Source organism: Hemitrygon akajei, chromosome 10 (genome assembly GCF_048418815.1).
Source record: "Hemitrygon akajei chromosome 10, sHemAka1.3, whole genome shotgun sequence".
In the NCBI taxonomy this organism is placed as follows: Eukaryota; Metazoa; Chordata; class Chondrichthyes; order Myliobatiformes; family Dasyatidae; genus Hemitrygon; species Hemitrygon akajei.
In genome coordinates, this window is record NC_133133.1 from 163,322,143 (window position 1) to 163,346,309 (window position 24,167).

The 24,167-nt window shown below is 41.3% G+C and overlaps 1 protein-coding gene across 5 annotated transcripts in view; it reads left to right on the forward strand.

Moving 5' to 3' along the window:
* grip1 (glutamate receptor interacting protein 1) overlaps nucleotides 1-24,167 on the forward strand; it is a 302,489-nt gene that overhangs the window by 228,362 nt on the left and 49,960 nt on the right. For all 5 annotated transcript variants that reach the window (XM_073059570.1, XM_073059571.1, XM_073059575.1 and 2 more), the window contains 3 exons: nucleotides 7,500-7,655; nucleotides 8,500-8,686; nucleotides 20,504-20,649. In XM_073059570.1, the coding sequence (XP_072915671.1) occupies nucleotides 7,500-7,655; nucleotides 8,500-8,686; nucleotides 20,504-20,649 (489 nt within the window). The remainder of the gene's footprint in view (nucleotides 1-7,499; nucleotides 7,656-8,499; nucleotides 8,687-20,503; nucleotides 20,650-24,167) is intronic.

Below are 24,167 nucleotides of genomic sequence, written 5' to 3' on the forward strand. Positions count from 1 at the left end.
GTAAATAAGTATAATGCTCTTCAAGCAAGGTATGTTTATCTCCTCCTCCTGCTGGTGCCCCACCTACTGGAGAAACTTTAGTCATGTTCTTCCTTTCTCTGACATTGAAAGTGGGTCACAGAGAAACTTAACTTTTCAATGGGCCAGTGAAAACGTGAACAAGAACATTGTAGATCAATTTCTTTTTACTATAGTTTAATGGTTTATTTGCACCTCTCCCTGGAGGCAGGTATTGTGCCGGAAAGTATTGTTGCAGGACAGTGCAATGCAATAATAGTCCAGATTTTCTTGACACCTTCAGGCCAAGTGCAGTTGATTGCAAAGAAACGGGTTAGAACATGGAAGGCGGCTAAAATCTCCTGGAAGTGGAAGGTTGTGATTGGTTCTCTAACATATGTCAAAGTGAAGTTTTGAACAAAAAGCTTGAAACCTTCTCAAGTACTTGGGTTAGTCAGTGATGACAGTGAATTAGTTGAAGAGCTTCTTCGGTAGGCCAAATGTATGAGCTAACTTCGAAACAAAAACATTGCACAATTATCTGCCAGATGAATTAAACTTCAGTTAACAGCACTAAATGAATGCGAGTATTAGTTGCCAGTTGCAAATATCTTTGCACATGTTATCCAATAGCTTCAGGGTCCAAGTATGTAGAATGGCTGATACTCATGAATTACAGAATCACTGAACTTTAAAGCACACCAAGGGGATTATTTCATCCTGACCAGGACTCTCATCTGCTTGGTTCTATTTCTCCCTCAATTTTAACTAAAAGTGTGCAGTTAAAATCAATTAATATATTGTATCAGGAATTGGATCAGATTCATGTTTGTATTGAGTATGGTGTCCACCTGAGCATTAAGACAGTCTCCGTGTTGGAAAGTCGATTATGACAAATCATAGATATGATTTATTCAGTTTTAAATGTATTGCTTTAGTTAGTTGTCACCTTTCTTACCTTGTTGAGAGTAAGTTGTAGGATTACAGATAACTAAATCTCAGAAGGTGGGCATTCAGCCCATTAAGTCCAGTGGTACATTTGAAGAGGAGCTGAGTTACTCATCACCACCCTCCCACTTAGTTTGCACCTATTTCTCCATCACTCAGTAGCTTTTGCTTTTTGTGTTCTCTTTACACAAAGCATCAGTTCTGTTTTCATTAACCAACAATTTAGCGACTTTTAACATAAAATGGATTTTTCATTTACTTCAGTTTTATTGCTGATTCCATTAAATCTGTTCCCAGGGCTATTGTGCCTTCAATACCGGGAAGAATATTCCCTTCATTAACTCAGTGGCCCATGATTTTTAACATTTCAGTGTGCTCACCTCTTGGTCTTTGTTCTGAGAACAGCCCCCATCACCTCCGGTCTATCTGACTAGCTGAAGCCGTTGCATTCCCGACCAAGACTGAAGGTGTCCTTAGTATGAGGATGGGCATAATACCCCAGCTGAGTTAATCAAGTATTTTATCTTGGCTTTGGTGCCTTTTGTGTCAAATCCCTCAGCTTGCAAGGTTTAGTATTTCATATGCTTTATTGACAATTTTGTTAAAATCCTGTCAGTGCCAAAGATCTGTACATTCACAACAACATACAAATTTAAATATAAATTATACAGACTATTTGCAAAGAAAAACACAACTAAAACAAAAGAAGAACTTGCCCATTATAGGGCATAGTGCTCGAATCTACTGATTAGTGTTTTGCTGGTTGGTTTAAGGAACGGATAAGTGAAGGGAAGTGTACCTGCTGGGTTAATGCTAATATTAATGCTTCTCACCTACTGGAATAGCTTCTTTTCACCAAAACATGTTCCTTTTGTGAGACAGTTAATGTAGCTCTTTATATGGGGTGGCATAATAGTGTAGAAATTAGCTCAACACTTTATGGTACCAGCGACTCGGGTTCAATTCTCACCCCTCCAGGTGCTCTGGTTTCTTCCCACATTCCAAAAACCCACCAGTTTGTAGGTCAACTGGTCATTGCAAAATTTCCCATGGTTTGGCTCGGGTTAAGTCGGCGGGGGGGTGGGTTTGTGGGGCAGTGTGGCTCAAAGGGCCGGAATGGCATATTCCTCGCTGTATATAAATAAATAAACAAACAAACATTAACCCCGATTATTAAAGAGGAAGTTTATTGTCCTCTGCATTATTGTTTTTGAAAGCTTTCCAGGCATGACCGAACAAAGTTCCGCCTCACCACCCTCCCCACTCCAACTCATTCCCTCTCTTATTTGGTGCCACGTACCACCTCCAAGTTTTATCCATTCCTTCCCTCTCCCTTCCCACCCACCTGGCTCCATGCACCCATCATCCCCCACCTCATTCAGTTCCCCTGTCTCACCCGTCTGGCTGCTCTGTACGCTCTCAGTCCTCATGCAGGGTTCGACCCAAAACATTGGCCACGCCTTTGCCTCCATTTAAGATGTCCGACCCGCTGAGTTCTTCAAGTAGGAGCAAATTGAAAGGCCACATGTAGTAGCATTCAAAATAACAAGTGATTTATTTAAGCTGGTGCACTCCAGGAGACCCGCGGTCAAAGCTAATCTCTCTGAGTGAGAATTTGATACAGCTTTTACATTCGTAGTTGATGAGATTACACAGAGACAATAAAACTGGGTTTTGAGAACAGAACGGTGGTTAAGAAAGACTTTAATGTCAGACTACATCTTAATTACAGAGGAAAATTATTATCCACATTACACAAATTATTAACATAGATAACAGTAAATCCAATTTTCTATTACAGCAATAGGTGCACACTATAATATAATTAACACATGGGTGTTATCTCTGCTTTTTCCATTACTTTTAGGCTTTATATGTGGTTCCCTTTTAACTCATTAGCACAATCTACATCCCCATTTATCAGTTATTAGCCGTCACTATTCTTTTCCATACAATTCTCAGTTTACATATACCAAGGTACATATTACTATTCCCCGGAGCAAGTTCTTGCTGAATGTACGTGTTTTTCTCTTCTTGGACAAAAAAATACAGTACAGTGTAGAAGTCTTTGGGGGGGGGGGGGGGGTGTGTGTGTGTGTGTGTGTGTGTGTGTGTGTGTGTGTAGATATATATATAGAGAGAGAGAGAGAGAGAGAACATGCACGCGCGCTAGGACACCTGCTGTAAGACTTTTGCACAGTATTGTATTTGTTAATGTGGAGCGAAGAGTGAGTTTGTAAATCTGGTGGAAATAAAGGATGCTGAGAATGGTGAGAGTGAGACAACACGGGAGGGGTGTGGGACAAGTGGCAGAGAAAGAGTACCAGGGTGGGGGTGGTGCAGGTGCAGACACACCCAGCCCTGAAACACCAGGCAAGGTGATTTGATCCCAAACAATCGGTTTATTGATCATTACAGAATGTCTCTCTGCTGCTTCCTGCTCCCTCCCCTCTCCACTCCCCTTTTCCCAACCATGATTCCCTTTTCCTTCTCCCTTCCCACTCTCAGTCCACAATAGAAACCCATGTTAAAATCAGGTTTATCATCACTATTTTTATCATCCTATCATTATCATGTATATTTGTGTGTGTGTGGGTGTATGTATCTGTACACACACACACACACACACACACACACACACCACCCCCCCCCCCCCCCCCCCACCCACCCGGCACAGTTTTGTATCATGGCTCTCCCTGAGATTTGGACCAAGCAACACCATCCCATTTTAAGGGGGTTGGGAAATGATGGCCAGTGAGTTATTTCTGTGGTGACGTCCTACAGCATCCTGGTCGCTGGTTGCCTCGTACATGGTTTCTTCGTGTTGAGTTGTCTGTTCTCCAAAATCACTCTGCAGTTGAGTATTGAAAGACCTGGATAAAATGGGGGTGGAGAGGATGTTTCCAGTATTGGGAGAGTCTAGGACCAGAAGACAAAATCTGAGAATAAAAAAACATCCCTTTAGAACATAGATGAGGGGATATCTCTTTAGACCAGGGGTTCCCAATGTTTTTTATGCTTTTCAGCAATACCATTGAGGAAGGGGCCCATGGACCCAAGTTGGGAAGCCCTGCTTTAGACAAAAGGCGAACCCGTGGAATTCTTTGCCGCAAACAACTGTGGAGCCCTAATCATTGGGTATAGTTAAAACAGAGGTTGATAGGTTCTTGATTAGTAAGGGTGTAAAAGGTTACAGGGAGAAGATTGGTGAACGGTGTTGAGAAAAATCAGCCATGATCATATGGCAGGGACTTGATGGTTCCTATGTCTGAGCCTTGACAGTCAGCTTCGGCATGCTGTTAAGAACATAGAACAATACAGTAGAGACCCTTCAGCCTACAATGTTATGTCAACCTCTTATTCAATCAAAGATTAATCTAACCCTTTCCTCCCACATAGTCCTCCATTTTTCTTACAACCATTGCCTGTCAAAAAGTGTTCTATATGCCTCCAATGTGTTAACCTCTAAACTCTACCAACACCCCTGGCCTCCAGTCACTTGCAAGTCACTAACAACACTGTATGTAAAATAAGCTTACTTCTGAGATTTCCCCTAGACTGAACTCTTAAGCACTTTAAAATTATTCCCTCTTTGTATTAGCATTGATCTTGTCTTTCCTCACTTCCTATGCCACATATCATCTTATGTACTTCTTGCAAGTCACTGCCGAAGAGAAAAACCCTAGCTTGCTCAACCTTTCTTCATAAGACATGCCCTCTAGTCCAGGAAGCAGCCTGATAAATCTCTTCTGCACCCTCTCTAAAACTGCCACATCTCCTTCCTATGAACGCAATGTTCAGAGTGTGGCCCAACCAGCGTTTTATAGAGCTGCAGCATTACCTTGTGGCTTTTAAATTCAGTCCTCTGAGTAATGAAGGTCACATACCGTAGACCTTTTTAAACTCTCCTATCGGCTTGCATGGCAGTGTTGAGAGTTCTGTGGTTGGGGACCCCAAGATCCCTCTTTTTTTTTGTAATTTATTTTTCATTGAAGTTCATCATCAAACAAACATTTCCATAAGATGTATTTCAGACATTGTACATATATATCATATATGTCACAAATCCCCACGAAGTATTTATCTGAGGTGTACACTTATAGAAAAGAGTGGAGAGAAAAAACAAGCAAAAGGAAAAAAAACTATGTACAAGTAGGGACTGATTTTTTTTAACAACATATTCATTGATTTGTGAGAATAAAATCAGGCCTATGAGATGTTATGTAGTTAAACCATTTTCCATGTATGAATCAAATTGTTCCAGCTTAAGATTAACAGATGTTGTTATCTTCAACATTTTGTAAATGTCCATTGTAATTTCCATCCATGCATTTCAAAAACTATTGGAGGGGATACACAATGCCCTACAAGACATCTTTAAATGTGAAATACCCTTAGAGAGTAAGACCATATATTTTGGATATATACTTCAAGAATGGTTGAAAAGAGATAAATATTTAATGAATATACTGTTGGTGGCTGGTAAAAAGACTCTTACTAGGAAATGGTTATCACAGGAGAGCCCAACTTTAAATGCATGGATGGAAATTACAAAAGATCCTTCTTTTAAGTGAACGAAAGCATTACAGGAAAGATAATACTGGCAAAATACTGTACTGTGGGCTAATTTGATTATGACTGGGGAAACCGTGTCTGCTTTAACCAAAGATGCAGAGCCTCAAAGTTAATTTTATTATCAAAGTGCATACTGGTAAATGTCACCCTATATGACCCTAAGATTCATTTTTTTTGGGCATACTCAATAAATCTATAAAATAATAACCATCACAGTATCAATGAGGAAATAGTAATAATTATAACCATATAACAATTACAGCATGGAAACAGGCCATCTCCACCCTTCTAGTCCATGCTGAACGCTTACTCTCACCTAGTCCCACCGACCTGCACTCAGCCCATAACCCTCCATTCCTTTCCTGTCCATATACCTACCCAATTTTATTTTAAATGACAATCTCGAACCTGCCTCTAGCACTTCTACTGGAAGCTTGTTCCACACAGCTACCACCCTCTGAGCAAAGAAGTTCCCCCTCACCCAGCGTGCAGAAGCCAACAAACTGCAAATACAAAAAGAGGAAATAGTAATAATTATAACCATATAACAATTACAGCACGGAAACAGGCCATCTCCACCCTTCCAGTCCGTGCCGAATGCTTACTCTCACCTAGTCCCACCGACCTGCACTCAGCCCATAACCCTCCATTCCTTTCCTGTCCATATACCTACCCAATTTTAAAAAATAAATAAATAAACAACTAAGTGTGACATTCGTCACAAACTTTCCACTGGTCGGTAATGCCCCTGACATATTTGGCTCAGCTACCCACTCTCGCTGCTGCCAGTAGGTCAGGACACGCACCATCAGGCTCAAGAACAGTTACTACCACTCACCCACCAGGCTCTCAAACAACAGAGGATAACTACATTCATCGACTGAGAAGTTTCCACAACCAATGACCTCATTTTAAGGACTCTTTATCATGTTATTTCATTCTCTCGTTATTTATTGCTGTTTATTTATATTTGCATTTGCACAGTTTGTTGTCTTCCGCACTCTGGTTGATCTTTCATTGGCCCTAGCGACACACACAAAATGCTGGATGAACTCAGCAGGCCTGGCAGCATCTATGGAAAAGAGTAAAAGTTAACATTTCCGGCTGAGACCCTTCATCAGGACGGGGGGGAAATAATAAGATGATAGGGCAAGAAGGTGGGGTTGAGGAGGAAGAACTGCAAGATCATAGGTGATAGGTGAAACCAGGAAAGGGGGAGGGGTGGAGTAAAGAGCTGGATAGAAGACCATGGAAGAAAGGGAGAGGGAGGAGCACCAGAGGGAGGTGTTGTGCAGGTAAGGAGGTGAGGTGAGAGAGGGGATGGGAATGGTGAAGGGCGGCAGTGTACAATATCTTTAGCTCGAGAAATCGATGTTCATGCCATCAGGTGTTTCATTGATCCTGTTATAGCTACTATTCCATAGATTTGCTGAGTGTGCCCCCAGGAAAAAGAATCTCAGGGTTGTATGTGGTGATATACATGTACTTTGATAATAAAATTTACTTTGAAATTTGATTTGCCACACTGCAACCATTTCTCACCTTGTTGCAGATTTAAGAAGCTGCATACAGGAAGGCATCATAAACGGCTTTAGTAAAAGGAAAGTCATGATGTTTCATTTGTTACTTAATTGTGATTGAAACCTGAGCATAAAAATAAGAGTTAAACTAAGCCGTTTGGAGCCTGCTCCTACATTCTATAAAGTCACGGCTAAATATTTTACCTAAATTCCTTTTTCCTACCAAATCACCGACATTAATCTACAAGAAATTAAATACTTCCAGTACCTTTTATAGTCAGTTCATAAGTCTGTGTGAATGATGAATTTCAGGGTTGTATTCTACATACATACTTTGATAATAAATGTACTTTGAATCTTGAATCTTTGATTATAGAACACAGGCTGTGTTACAGACAACTGTTTTGATGCTCCAGACTGGAGAGAGATCACTCGGGTTTTCTGTTTTTGTTCCTCCAGCTGCTCTGGTGTCAACGTCATTTCCTCCTACCTCCATGAGTGCATACAGCCTGAGCTCCCTGAATATGGGGACCCTACCTCGCAACCTCTATCCAACAAGTCCACGAGGAACTCTGATGAGAAGGAAATTGAAAAAGAAAGACCACAAGAGCTCTTGTATGTGACAGGTCCAGTGTAAAAATTACTGATCGGTTGTAGGTGAAAATACTGCACTAGTGTAATTTAACCACGGGGGAAAGTAAATGGTCTACACTTTCAAATTTTATAATTTTTCTGTTTTGATTTAATCCGGCACATTTTATTTAATTCTGATGCTCTCTCTTAAATGTTCAATCAAGTATCAGGAACAATTTAACTTAGAGACAATGACAAAAAATTTGGTTGTAAATCTGTCTGAATTGCCTGCTATATTTTGGATGCAACAAAACACAGCATTGACTAGCTGGTTAATTGTGAGGCGTGCTGGTAAGATGTACTTTTATTTCTTAACTATTTTGACTTGTGCTTGGAAAAGATTTACAAGTCAACTGAGTCAAAACTTCAAAGGTTTTGAAAAGAACATTTATATTTCTTCCAATTGGATTTGGTTGATTTCTTACAACTTTGTAACTCTGCTTGAAATGCCAGAAACTCAAAAAAATACAATAATATAGACAATGTTTATATGAGATGGGGAAGGAGTTTAGGTGAGATAGGATGGGGGCAGATAAACGTGACTTGGGTTGTTTACCACTTGAAAGGTAAAGCCCAACATGGTCTAGTTGGGCCATGTGATCTTTTCATGTTCTGTAACATTTATGCAGAAGTTTCTTTTTCATATATAGGAGGTGTAGTTGGAGTAATATGTTACTCTCTTATCACTTGCTAATGCAACAAATGTTTTATAAAGCTTGCAATTACAATGACTATTACAAAAGCAGAGACTGACCGTTTCTCAAACAACATCATATTAGTTATATACATGGACCCAGAAGTGATACCCACCACTGTCTTTTCACAGTGTCTTTAGCCTCCAGTACGGTCGGTTCTGCAGGCCAGATTGTTCACACAGAAACAGCGGAAGTGCTTCTAACCAGTGACCCAATCGTAGGGTTTGGAATTCAGCTCCAGGGAGGTGTTTTTGCCACAGAGACTTTGTCTTCTCCACCACTGATTGCATACATTGAACCTGACAGCCCAGCAGAAAGGTGAGAGTTGGAGCTTTGAAATGTTTTTTGCAAATACTCTTTTCTGCTTGAGAGGATATTTAATCAAGACATTTTACAATTAATTATAGGATGTTAATTTACAGTTGTCAGATTGAAAAATGTTCCATGTTCTACCTCTCAGTGCTCTTAATTGACAATTAGTAAAATACCAGGATAAGTCGCTTTTATTTATCATGAACTATATCAGACAGGAGGTTATATTAACTGTAATGAAGATCATATTTTTCTGTTGTGATTTTTTAGTATTCCATTAGGATTTATTTTTTAAAACATATATGTCTTAGTTTGATTTAAGAATGCTGGTCAAATTAAAACTATCTCCATGTTATTTCCACTGTTTATTAACGTGTTTAATATATTTCTTATGGTGCAAATCTTGCAGAATTGAGTAAAGATGAGAATTCTCTGGTTCTGACATAGGAATGAGGCAGTGATGCATTGTTTGAAAAAATGCTCACTCAAACATCTTTATCATCCCTGTAATGTGTTTCTGTATGGCATCCATCATGCTGCCGTGCATCAAAGCCAAATACAAATATAGAACTGATTTTCAGTTCACTGTGTATCTTATATACTGAGCACTGATTAACTCCTCTTCACGTTCACCACCATCATGGAAGGAAGCATTTGTCTTCTCAATTTTGCTCCCTTTTTCACCTAACAAAGTAACTTGCTTAAGAACAGAGGTGGAAAGAGATTGTATGGCCCCTTGAGTACTCTGCCATGCATTGAAGTCCAATACTTCAAGTGCATCTTCCAACCTAATCTGCTTGATTTCATTAAGAATTAAAGAGCTAAATTATTTAGAAATTAAATTATCTATCATTTCATTTACGTTGACTGCAGTAGCCATTAACATTGGGTATTACTTAGCACGCTAAAGACAAGCTTTTATTATTATTCAGCACCGCATTCTCATTGCCTTGAGTAATGACAATAACGTTCTATTCTATTCATCAGCTTTCTTTTCAATTTGCCAAGGTGTGTGCAGTTCCAACGGACTACTTGGGTGCCATCCAGTAAGGTGGTACAATTAGATATTGTAATGGAGTTCCAGGTGAAGACCAAGAGCTTGATAAATAAATTGATAATATTTGCAGCCCTTTTGTTTAATGTCTCTTGCTGCTACTACATCTTCAGAAGACGTTTGACACCAGAAGAGAATTTATTTTAAATGCCTCTTCTCTTTTAATCATTCTCTTTCAGCCATAGTACGTGAGATCAAGCTATAAACATATAAAACCATTATGGTTTGGCAGCCTTTGACAGCATTGTCCTATTTTTAAATAGGTGGATAGTCATTCCTGCTTTTGCTCAAACATCTGTGATATTAACAGCATATTGTTTCTGCTTTGAAACTTTCACAAATTCTAGGTTTAATTGTGCCCAATTACTTGGGCCCTTAGCTCCTGGACCTCCCGTCTCCATGGTCCTCTGAAGTCAGTGGTATGGTTGGAGTTCATCAATGCTCCTGCAATTCATTGCATCCGATACAATGAATTGGCCTATACAGCAGGTTTAAAAGTACCGCTGCATGTATTTGCTTTTGCCAAGTTAGATCCAAGAGCTAGATGGTTAATTAGTGGAGAAGACATGATGGGCTGAATGGCCTAATTCTGCTTAGTTGTCCTTAAGTTCATTTGTCTTATGGTCTTAAGGACTTTTGATGAGCAGGAGGTGGAAGATTACAAGAAGGTCGGCAGGATTGTAGAGTTGACATTACAATTAAATCAGCCGTGATCTTGAATGATGGAGTAGGCCAGAGTGGCTGAGGGACCGAGTACTTCTAATTGGTTTGTATGTTCAAATGTTGCACTCTGCCACTATAATTGACTTAAGCTGTCAGTGTGTATTGGTTTCTTATCCTACATCAGCTATAAATGTGATATAAAAAGTGTTCTCACTGTGTAAATTGGTTCCCCCTTTGCTAGCTTTGATTATTTCGGCTCATTTTCTTATGGTTGGGGGAAAATGTCAGTCTGTATATTCCTATCCGTTCACCTGTTGGTATTCTGGTTCACACTGTGCAATTACAGTATCTCTGTGCATCATATGCTCATACCCTGTCTGCCTTTGAAATCTATTTTAAACTGGTGTCCTTCGTTTCACTGACAGTAATTTGTATAGCAATGACTGGGTATTGATTTAACAACTGCTGTCTTGTTTCCAAGAGTTATCTGTCAGATAGGCTTATTGGTTTATCTGTAGCTTAAGATTTTGTTTCTAAAAGTTCCACCATCTAAATGCAAAATACTGACCATGATGGAATCTGAATTAAAAGTTTTTAAAAGGGCTGAAACTTCTTAGCAGGTTGTTCAGCATCTTGATAGAGAGAAGCACTTTTTATGCTTTGTGTCGATAATGATCTGAAATATCTGTCATTTTGTCCGAACTTGTGGAGAGAGACATCTGTTAAGTCCATGAGAGCTTCCGAGAAGCCATCAGTATTATTTCCACACTCTTTGTCCCTGTTCTCTCTCACATTCCCATCACCTTTCCTTTATTTATTTATTGAGATACAACACAGAACTGGTCCTTCCAGTCTTTCGAGCCACACCTCCCAGCAACCCCCCCCCCCCCCCACCCCCGACTTAACCCGAGCCTAATCACGGGACAACTTACAATGACCAATTAACCTACCAACCAGTACGTCTTTCGACTATGGGAGGAAACTGAAGCACCTGGAGGAAACCCAGGCAGTCACGGGGGAGAACGTATGAACTCCTTACAGGCCGTGGCGGGATTGGAACTTCTGCTGGCAGTAAAAGATTGTGCTAACCACTAAGCTACCATGCCACTCCTCCCCCTCGCCTTTGCTCGTTCTAGCACTTGCTGACACAAAAGGGTAATGCACTGTATCTAATGAATCTACCTGCACATATTTGGGACGCAGAGAGAAACCAGAGAGTCCAGCAGAAACTCGCGTGGTCACAGAGCATTAAAACCCACACAGACTGCCAGCAGGGTTCAACTTGAGTGCCTGGAGTGTGTAGTAGCAGGGCTAACTGTGGGGCCAGTTTGCTGCCCTCGCTCAGTTTTGCACCTAATTTTGAAGGCATGCTTTTTCTGATTTGGTTCAGAGTGCTCTTTATTTTGCCTACTTTCTCTAAGAGCAAGGCAGGGATACTGTTTATATATAATGTACCTTGACAAAAGTATTAATTGAAGACACGAGGTCCTTTATTTCCCCTTATTAGTGAGTGACGTCGAGGTGTTAGGATGGACAGTAGTTTTCTGATCACAGTCTCTGGAGGCTTGCTATTGCAAAGTGGGTGGTGGGGGGGGTTGATGCTTGCTAAAGTAAGGAGGGAGGGGGGAGGATTGATGCTTGTGCATGGGAGGGAGGATTTTGGGGTTCTAAAAAGTTTCTGTCTCTCAGTTTTTGGGGTTTTTCTCTCCTTTTCAGGGATGTCTGCAAAGAGTAAAGATTTCAGCATCTATACTGTATAGATTGTCTGGTATTAAATTGAACGATTGAAGCCATTGACAAGGAAGGCTGTGTTATCCCCTTTGAGTGCTTGTCACGTTTTGCTTGTTAAACTGTCCAGTATTAGTTTTTAATTCTTCTTGCACTACGTCAGTTCTCATCAAGTTTCACAGAACAGCAATAGAAATTAATTCATTCAATTATCCCAGTTAATTTAACTAATTACTGTTTTATTAACATAATTGTATGTAGTGACTACATTTATACATTATGATAATGTTGATAAAGATGTTTAGATTTAGACTTATTGTCATAGTGTTGAGTACAGATACAAAGCCAAATGAAATGCAGTTAGCATCTAACCAGAAATGCAAAGAATAGTGTTATTTACAAAATAACTGCAAATAAAAAGTAAGTGCTACAGCACACAGATATAAAAGTACTGAGATAGTACAATATGGGTGCAATTCTGCTTAGCGCTGTGATGTGAGGTTCAGCAGGGTCACAACCTCAGGGAAGAAGCTCTTCCTGTGCCTGCTGGAGCGAAGGCTCCTGTAGTGCCTACCAGATGGGAGGAGAGTAAAAAGTCCATGGTTAGGGTGAGATGCATCCTTGATAATGCTTTTCGCCCTGCCCAGGCAGCGATTATGGTAGATGTTCTCAATGGTGGGCAATTGGGTGCCGATAATCCGCTGGGCAGTTTTCACCACCCGCTGGAGTGCTTTGCGGTCCGATACGGGACAGTTGCCATACCACACTGAGATGCAGTTGGTGAGTATGCTCTCAATGGTACAGCGGGAAAAGTCCATCAGTATCCTGGGACAGGGGTGAGCTTTCTTGATGCTCCGCAGGAAGTAAAGGTGCTGTTGCGCCTTTTTGATCAGGATGGAGGAGTTCAGGGATCAGATGAGATCATCGGAAATGTGAACACCAAGGAATTTGAAGCTTGATGCACGCTCCTGCTACAGCTCCATTGATGTAGATGTTGTTGGCACATATGTAAAAGGACTTTAATTTACCACTAATTATGTAGTAATTTTAAATTTAGAGTTGAGGTCAGCGTCCAAGGTTTATATAAATTGATGGAATTGATTTAGGAATAAACCCCTGTGCTGGCAAGTCAAATCACTTTTTAAAAAAGGCTTATATTCTGTAAACATGTAGATGGCTGGTGTTTCCAGAGCTTGCACGACTTGCCTTTATGAGTAGCATGCAATCACTGGTTACCATGCCATCCTTTGAGACCCTGACGGTAAAATTCAAAATCATGAGTTGTGATCTGTGGAAGTGCTATCAACTCCTCCAGGATTCTTTGCCCCTGGGTAAGTTCACCTTGCATGCTGACAGATGTACTTAAATTATCTTGCATCAATTAAGTCTTCTTTGATCTTGAAAAGCTTCTAAACTTAATATGCCTGGAAGTAGCTGACACAACTAAATTCCATAGTAATTTCCTCCTTTGCTGGATGGTGACCCAGCAATTTTATTAAAATCGCATCAAGAAATCTCTGGTCAAGATGAAGAACCTACTGCCATTCTCTTTCATCCTCTACCATGCTGGAAACAGGAGTAACGTAGCAATGTTAGGCTTTGAATAAATTGTGGCAATGAAATACAGCACTGTGAAGCAGAATTGGTACGAGGTGATGAAAAGCCTAGTGGTGCAAGGCGTCGCAAAGGAATCAATGTACTGTCGTTGGTAATCCAATCAGCATGCTCTTTCAATGGGTATATTCAAGACTCAAATCAATGGATCTCAGCACATCAAGGGATTTGGTGAAGGGGAAGAAAATAAAGTTGGTGTGCAAGATTGCTGAGTCTGGCTGATGGACTCATAAAACATACTCCTGCAGCAACAACTGACGTTCTAGAACCAAAGATCTCTTTAATTTTACCTGTCTGTTACTTTCTTCTTCAGCATTTCTCCTATTGATTTTTCTTTCTTATGTGCTGGTCTTTGCAGCTGTCCACATTGAATTTCAATGGCCCTCTATCTACCCCGCTCCTAATTAGATTCACATTCTACACTCATCTAATTTGCTCTGTCATTTGTTTAGCTGCTTGTATTTCATCAGCAGAACCACTTTCCTTGTTCTGCTTACGCCATTGGTACTCACGTGGACCACAACAAATGGATCCTTCCCCTCAGTCCCATTCGAAATTCCTCAGCTGTTCAGATGAGATATCCCAACCTGGGCACCAGGCAGATAACAGTGCTCTGGACTCTCAATCCTTGAGAGTCTATTTCCCTGACTGTACATCTACAATTACACTACAACTACACCCAATTATAACTAATTTCTCTTCTCTCTCCCCTCTCTTGAGTGACACTGTGTACCACATTGCTCATTCTCCCTACAGCCCTCACTCTCATCCTCTCATGGAGCAACAATCTCATTCCTGCTGAGCAAGCTCAAGGGCTGAGGCATCTCTTGCAGTACCTCTTGGACCCGCTTACCTGCCTCATTCACGGTCACGCCCACATGTCCCTGGCCACAGACTGAATTCGAAGAATGTAGTTAATCTAATCGACGTGACTTGCCTCCTGAAACACCGGGTCCAGGTAACTCTCTTCTTCACTGATGCATCATGGTGTTTGGAGCTCAGCTTTGAACCTGAGTTCCTAGAGCAGCCAGTGCTTGCTGTAAATCTGGTCACCAGGACCCAAACTGGGGTACCAGCTCCCACATCATGCAGCTACAAGTTATCACCTGATCTTACATCCCTACTTTATTCATTAGTTGTAGCTTGGAATCTTTTCAGTTAACTACTACAAAGAAAAAAACAAATTTATTCTTACCTGCTGTTTACATTTACTTCCTTGCTAAACCCTCTCAAGCCAAACCCTCTGACCTCAGAGTCCTACACTGAAGATCTTACACAATGGCCTCCGGGACCACGGCTTTTGCAATTTGAGCCAAAGTCTCAGTTCTCCACTCTAACTCTGCCCATTCCATCAATGGCCTCTCCGCTTACACCTGAGCTCCTTTACACTGGCCCTTGCCAATTGCCCAACAACCCAGTCAATCCCCAACTCACAGCAAATAACAGCTCCAATGATCTCAAAAGAGCAGCAAGTCCCAACAGGCCGTGTTACTTTTTAAATCGGACACTACTCTTCATAAGTCATCCAGCTCTTCTGGCCTGCTGCGTGATTCCAATGCGGAGCAGTGCTGGATCATCATTTCAAAGTTGTTTGCTGTTTCCTGTACACTTGCAATAACTGAAACTGCATCTTTTAGCACAATGATTCTTTTAATAACTTTTATTCCTAGTTGAAGTCAGTGCTTGTTACTCCTTGGAGTTCAAAGATGATTCAAGGTACATTTATTGTCAAAGTATGTGTACAGTATACAACCGTGGGATTGGTCTTCCCACAGACAGCCACGAAGCAAAGAAATGCCATGGAGCCCGTTCAAAGAAAAACTGGCTTTTGGAAGCCTATGCAGATCCAAGTTTTCATGAGTGCTCTCTTCTTAAATTGATTTTCACTCCCATCCCAGGCACCAGCCCCAACAACTGAGAGAGTGGAATAATTCACATAATGTTGAGCGGGAGGCTCGTCACTTTGGGTATATGAACGGAAAATAGCGATCAATGAATAGTGAATAACTGAAAAAGGATGCTTAAAAATTGATGAGGCAAATTAGCAAAGTGTCCATTAGATCTGAGAGACATAAAGTCATTCCATGTGACGTTGTGTTGGCGCGTGGCCTAGTGGGCGAGGCATCAGACTAGTAACCTGAAGGTCACTGGTTCGAGCCTCAGCTGAGGCAGCGTGTTTGTGTCCTTGAGCAAGGCACTTAACAACACATTGCTCTGCGACGTCACCAGTGCCAAGCTGCATGGGTCCTAGTGCCCTTCCCTTGGACAACATCGGTGGTGTGGAGAGGGGAAGGTCTGCAGCTTGGGCAACTGCCGGTCTCCCATACAACCCTGCCCAGGCCTGCGCCCTGGAAACTCCAGGCACAGATCCATGGTCTCTTGAGACCAACGGATGCCCCCACCATGACGTAGGGATGATCTGTACACATCCATTAGCATTGATAACTGTCGCTTCGTCTGTTTTGTTTAAGTTGTGATGCTGGCTCCGGCAAAGTTATTCACAGAATTGGTTTTGAATGTCATTGTGGTATTATGGTTTTTTTTTTTACATTCTGTGTTTTTGAACACCTTTCTTGTTGCTGTTCAGCACGATATGTCCGTTTTTTTGTGCGAGGTGGTTGGGGGTTGATATTCCTGCAATTTGCACGAGTTGATTTTCTGCATGGGGGGGGGTGGGTTGGTGATCCTGTTGCCATTTAAGAGGTTTTTTTGTGCGGAGGAGGGGTTGGATGTTGTTCTTTGAACGTTTCCATGGTTTTCTTTGTTTCGTGGCTATCTGGAGAAGACGAGTCTCAGAGTTGTAAACGGCATGCATACCTAGAAATAAATGAACCCTTGAACCTTTGAATTCTTGTCCAAGCACTCAGAATAAAATGCTGCCCCAGGTTCCATGATGGAAAACAGCGTTATAGCTTTTTTCTGTGACTCTTACTGTGAAATAAATGCATTCTGTGAATGCAAGTGATAAGTAACAGGACTGATTTTCTCAAAGAAAAATAAATCCTGGAAAAACTCAGCACATCAGACAGCATATGTAGAATGAGAAACAGTTAATATTTTAGGTCTGCTATCCTTTGTCAGATCTCCTGCTATATGCCAGTTCCTCTCTCAGTGTAGTCAATGATTCTTCATAGAAGTCCAGCTTAAGCCTGCAGTGAAATCATTCACTACATTGTTGGCTTCTTTGTGGCACATTTGGGCTCCCCACAGAAATTCCACACATCTCCCACCTCTTAGACTGGAGCCACACCAATCTAATTGAAATCAATGGAAGAATAGCAAATGGTCTGTATTTGATTTGTTGTTGCTCCTCTCCACGCCTTGTGGTGCATTGGGCAGCAACCTTGACGTTTCTTTAGCATTAGTCTGTTTTTAACGAGGCCGAGTTGCTAGCTTGAAGCTGAAACTAGCACAAATGGGGAATGTGCAACGAGCCGGCCGGGAACCACTCACCCTCAAAGTCCGGTGTGGATACCACTACACCAGCAGCTGGCTATAACAGTTACGGCTAATGATTATTGTATATGTGTATGTTTGAATTCCTTACTGACAAGTTCGAATGTTGTAATTTTTCATGTTTTTTTTTAATTTGATGCTTCCTGGTTTTGTGTGCAGTTTTGGGCTCCTTATTTTAGAAAAGAATTACTGACATTGAAGAGGGTTCAGAGAAGATTCACGAGAATGATTCCAGGAATGAAAGGGTTACCGTATGAGGAACATCTGGCACTATTGGGCTGTATTCCCTGAAGTTCAGGAGAATGAGGGGGGATCTCATAGAAACATTCCAAATGTTAAAAGGCCTGAACAGATTTTCCCATGGTAGGGGAGTCTAGGACAAGAGGGCATGACTTCAGGATTGAAGGACGTCTATTTAGAACAGAGATGCGGAGAAATTACTTTAGTCAGAGAGTGGTAAATCTGTGGAATTTGTTGAGATGAGTGGCTGTGGAAGCCAAGTCTGGGTGAATTTAAGGCAGAGATAGATAGGTTCTTGATTAGCCAGGGCATCAAAGAGTATGGGGAGAAGGTAGGGGAGAGGGGATGACTGGAAGAATTGGATCAGCCATGATTGACTGATGAGGCAGACTCAATGGGCCAAATGGCCTACTTCTGCTCCTATATCTCATGGTTTTATGGTTTCTTTAATAAATAACTGTCAAAAACGTTCACAATTTCCCTGACAGCTTTGACAATTATTGACAACATTGTGACCCAAAGGCAGGCAGCAGGTGTTATCAGGATCGGAGGGGGATTTGCGTCAACATTCTTAATTCAAAATGAAACTCCCTATGGCTTTAGTTGCTTAGGAGAAAATATGTACACACATTGTACGGGAACAGAATACTTTGCGATGTCAGCAGCACTGGAAGCAATTTCATGAAGATTTTTTTCTGGTTGTTTTATTTCTGAAGAAAGATAAAATGAGTTAAAGAAAATCATTTACCATTTTTTCTATTAGTAATATTGATAAAACATAAAAAAGTAAGAGCACTGATCTCTCTCCCACCTCCTCCCACTGCCTGCAGTCTTGTGATAGCAATTGTTTGTTATTGAACTGTAGACCATCAGTATTCAATGTAAGGCATTGTGTAATTCAGATCTGTAAATCTGGGCATAACACAATTTGTTCACTTCTGTTTTCTATTGAAAATTCAATTATGTCCAATACACAAAAAATGTGTGAGACATTGCCTACAAAGAAGTATTATGGGCTAGATATTTACTCACATCTCAAAACTGGCCCAAGGTCAACTGAGCTTCAGTTCTTGTCTATTTAGTCCAAGGAACTGTGGAATTAGAAGCAATGTGCTGCATATTGTCGGATGGTTACTGATGCATCTTGAATAATCACCATTACAGCAGTCCTCCCATGGGTCCGAGGAGACGTGACCTTGAAGTGTTATCGTGGATGATGATGATGATGACGTCTCTGTCGGCTAGGGTCAACCATGCTTGCATCCTGGCTGTCTAGATACACAAGCCAGGGCAGTACGATATGGAGAGCAAGCTCCCCCTCTCCATACATCTAACAAACCCAAAAGAATGGCAGAGACCGATAGAGTTTTGCACCTGCAGCGTCGCAGGAGTTGCCAGTCTGTGTTTAACTTAGGGGCTCCGGCTCCGGATTTTTCCCCTCTGGGTTTACTCCTGAAGCCTTCCCCATGCGTGGGTATAGCAGCAAGGCAGTGGAGGTTTGAGCTCCGAGTTTTACTTCTACTAGATGAGCTGCCAATTTTGGATGACAAGTCCAGTCTGCCAGAAGTGATTGGTTTTAAGGTGCCAGTAATCTGCCCTCTCCCCTTCTGTCAGTAGAAATAGTTCCGCTGGACTTAGCAGCTGAGCCACACGTGAAGGCCAGAAGCTAGACTTGGTTGTCAGAGGCTATTTGAGCCACTTGTCATTGGGAGCATTTAGTAAGTAGTGTGAGCCAGTCCCCAACACCACCCTCTGGCTATAACAATCTTCAGGAACCATGGCAGTTACTATGAAAGGGACAATGTATTGGTATATCACATTAGGTTTTGAATGGTCTATCAAAAGGCCCCAGAGATCCAGGAACTTACTTAAAGTATATGTGAACTTTTTTTCTGGTTTGCAGAAAGGATGACTGTTGACAGAGACATGAGATTCTTGAGCATCAGACACAAAATGCTGGACGAACCCAGTAGGCCTGGCAGTGCCTATGGAGAGAAATGATCAGTCGACATTTCAGCCGAGACTCTTCTATCATGCATGCTGCCTGTTCTGTTGAGTCTGTCTCACATTTTGACTTCGTGATAGCTCTTATTAACACTTCCAGCCTACTTAAGGCCTTTATTGGGCTCCCGTCTTGTACTCAAAGTAATGACATCTAAACAGTGTCCTTAATGGCTTTTTAGATTAAACTGTTGTCCAAAAAAGTTCCAAGTACGTCACTATACACTACCCTGAGATTTATTTTCTTGCAGGCATTCACAGTAGAACAAAGAAATACAGTAGAATCAATGAAAAAATAATACACAACGACTAACAAGCAACCTATGTGCAAAAGGAGACAAACTGTGCAAATACAAAACAAGCTAATAATAATTAATAGATAAATAAATAAATAGTACTGTGATTGTGATTTACCTTAAGACCATAAGATAAAGCAGCAGAGTTAGGCCTTTTGGCCCATCATGTCTGCTCTGTTATTTCATCATGGCTGAATCAGTTTTCCTCTCAGCTCCAATCCCCTGCTTTCTCCCCGTATCTGTTCATACCCTGACCGATCAATAATCTATGAGCCTCTGCCTTAAATATACTCAATGACTTGGCCTCCACAGCCACCTGTGGCAACAAATTCCACAGACTCACAACCCTTTGGCTAAAGAAATTCCTCCTCATCTCCATTCTAAATGGACGCCTTGAAAGTGAGTTCATAGGTTGTGTTCAGTGCTGAGGTGAGTGAAGTTATCCGTGCTGGCACAAGACATTTTCATTTCACTACCCTTCTGTATTCTCACTTCAGCTGCAAGGATGTAATGAGCATTGAGCTCAGTCTCTTGGTAAGCTTTCAGCTGCTCTCGTGGAATTTTTCCTACTTTAAAGCAGCAGCTTGAGAGCCTGTGTGGTGCTACTGTTCAAAAGATTTATGCTGTGTAAAATGAATCACGTTCCGCAATGGGTGAGAGCAGATGGAGAGCAGCTTCACCAACATTCAAATGTCATGCACTTGAAGTTCTCTCTCGCTTGCTTCCTGAAGTGCGTGTGACAGCTGGTGGTTTTGTTCCTGTGTCTGACAGGTGTGGGTTGCTGCAGGTGGGAGACAGAATCCTGACGATCAATGGGATCCTGACGGAGGACAGCACACTGGAGGAAGCCAACCAGCTCCTTCGAGATTGTGCCATCAACAGCAAAGTCACTCTAGAAGTGGAGTTTGATGTCGCAGGTAAACTTGGCATTGATCATTGTGTGAATATCTTGTGATGTTTTGACCTGTTGCCTGAGGAGAAATGCGCACATTTGCGAGGGCTTTGGTTGCAATAGAGAGAAATAATTCTTCCACATGAAGCATCTTATCTTAACATGAAGCTAAATCAATGCTCTGCATTATACAGTGATAAGAAATTTGCAATGTGGAAGGCATGATTTACTTAAGTAATTCAAACAAAAAGCAAAAAGTGTAATCATATTGAATGCAACTGGATGTGATTTTCCTCTGATTGTAAAAGTTTAAAAATTAAGAATATGACTGTTTTTTTTATTAACATGTACATCTTCGGATTGCGCAGTGTTGTACCATTGAAGCAAGCCATTCGGCCCTTCCTATGGTGCTGTTGCCAATGTATTCTTTTCAGACCTATCAGTTCCAATAGATACCCTATAGTAGAGGTGCCCAACCTGGGGTCCACCGGCCATTTGGTTAATGGTAAGGATCCATGGCATAAAAAAAAGGTTACAAATCCCAGCTCTATATGAAGTTGTGCCTTTCTGGAAAGGCAACGTTACATTTAACCAACAAGTTGTTAGATTGATATTTTCCGCATACCAATAACCTCTTTTCAAGAACAGTATAAGACCATTAGACATAGGAGCAGGATTGGGCCATTTGGCATATCGAGCCTGCTCTGCCATTGGATCATGGCTGATCCCAGATCCCACTCTACCCCATACGTCTGCCTTTTTGTAATATCCTTTGATACCCTGACCTTTCAGGAAGTAATCAACTTCCACCTTCAGTATACCCATGGACTTGGCCTCCACCACAGTCTGTGGCAGAGAATTCCATAGGTTTACTACTCTGGCTAAAAAAATTCCTCCTTACCTCTGTTCTAAAAGGTTGCCCCATAATTTTGAGGCTGTGCCCTCAAGTTCCATATATCCCCACCATAGGAACATCCTCTCCACATCCACCCTATCTAGTCCTTTCAACATTCAGTAGGTTTTAATGAGATCCCCATGCATTCTTCTAAATTCCAGAGAGTACAGGCCCAAAGCTGCCAAATGCTCCTCATATGTTAACCCCTTCATTCCCTGACTCATCCTCATGAAAGTCCTCTGGACTTTCTCCATTCTGAGATATGGGGCCCAAAGCAGTTGACGGTACTCCCAAATGCGGCCTGACTAGTATCTTATAAAGGCTCATCATTATCTCCTTGCTTTAATATTCTACTCCCCCCCCCCCCCCGAAATAAATTCCAACATTACATTTGCCTTCTTTATCACAGACTCAACCTGTAAATTAACCTTCTGAAAGTCTTGCATGCAGACTCCTAGGTCTCTTTGCACCTTGGGATGTTTGCACCTTCTTCCCATTTATATAATCCGCACTATTTTACCTTTTACAAAAATGCATCATCATACATTTCCCAACACTATTCCATCTTCCACTTTTTTGCCCATTCTTCCAAATTGTCTTAAGTCCTGCTGCAATCGCATTGCTTCCTCAGCACTATCTTCTCCTCCACTTATCTTCATATCATCCGCAAACTTTACCACAAAGCCATCAATTCCATTATCCAAATCATTGAGAAACAGTGTGAAAAGTAGTGATCCCAAGGAACACCACTAGTCACCAGCAGCCAGCTAGAAAAGGCCCCTAATATTCTCACTCACTGCCTCCTGCTTATCAGCTATTCCTCTATCCATGCCAGTATCTTTCCTGTAATGCCATAGAAATTTATCTTCTTCTGCAGCCTCATGTGTGGAACCTTAGGAAAATCCAAGTAAATGACATCTACTGCCTCTCCTTTGTCCACCCTGCTTGTTACTTCCTCAAAGATTTGTCAGGCAAGATTTCCCTTTACAGAAACTATGATGACTTTGAATTATTTTATCATTAGTCTCCAAGTACCCCAAAACCTCGTCCTTAATAATGGTCTTCAACATTTTCCCAACCACTGAGGTTTTAGTTAACTAGCTTATAATTTCTTTTTTTTTGTCTTCCTCCCTTCTTAAAGAGTTGAGTGACATTTGCAAACTTTCAGTTCTCTGGGACCTTGCCAGAATTAAGAGATTCGTGAAAGATCATGACCAACGCATCCATTATCTCTTCGGCAATCTCTCTCAGGACTCTGGGATGTAGTCTGTCTGGTCCAGGTGACTTATCCACCTTCAGACCTTTCAGTTTGCCTAGCACTTTTTCCTTAGTAATAGCAATGGCACTCACTCCTGCTCCCTGACATTCACAGACCTCTGGCACATTGCTAGTGTCTTTCACAGTGAAAACAGATGCAAAGTACCCATTAAGTTCATTTGCCACTTTTTTTGTCCCGCATTACTACCTCACCAACATCATTTTCCAGTGGTTCAATATCAACTCTCACCTCCCTTTCACTCTTTATATAACTGAGAAAACTTTTGGTACCCTGCCTTATATTATTGGCTAGTCTGCCTTCCTATTTAATTGTTTACCTTCTTATAGCTTTTTTTTAGTTGCCTTTTGTTTTATTTTAAAAGCTTCCCAATCATCCAACTTCCCAATCACTTTTGCTACCCTTTCCTTGGCTTTTATGCAGTCCCTAACTTCCTTTGTCAGCCACTGTTGCCCATCACTGCCATTTGAGAACCTCTTCCTCTGTGGGACATATCTATCCTGCGCCTTGTGAACTATTCCCAGAAACTTCATCCATCTCTGCTCTGCCAGTATTCTCCTCCAATCCACCTGAACAACGTCCTCTCTCATGCCTCTGGAATTCCATTTATTCCATTGTGATAATGATATACTTGAGTTATGCTTCTCCCTCTTAAATTTCAGTATGAATTTAATCATATTATGATCTCTGCCTCCTAAGGGTTCCTTTACGTTAAGTTCCCCAATAAGATCCGGGTTATTACACAACACCCAATCTAAGATAGCCTTTCTCCAAGTAGGCTCAAGCACAAGCTGCTCCAAAGAACCATCCCTTCCCCCTTACATATTGAAGTCCCCTATTACAATTGTGTCATTACACTTTCTGCATGCATTTTCCAACTCTCTTTGCAATCTCAACCCCACATATTGGCTACTATTTGGAGGGCTATATATGATTCCCATAATGTTTTTTCACCCTTGCAGTTTCTTAACTCCACCCACAAATATTCAACATTCTTTGACCCTATGTCATTAATGGCACTGTAGGTATGGGAGGATATACTGCCATGAAAATCAGTTCACTAAGTTAATTCCTTGGATACAGAGAATGATTTTCAAGAAAAGGTTGAGCAGCTTGTGCTGATCGACACTGGAGTTTAGAAGCACCATCTGAGATTGTGTTGAGGCAGGAGATCCTCAGAGGTTTGACGAGGTAGAATCCGTGAGGATGTCTCCATCTATGATGCAATAAAGATCCAGGGACTCCTTTTCAGAATTAGTGGTTATCCATTTATGACAGGGATGAGGAAGAATTTCTTCTGAGGGCTATAAATTATACATTACTCTCTACCCCGGAGGTTTATGAGACCAATTAAGTCAGATTTGTTTTGGTC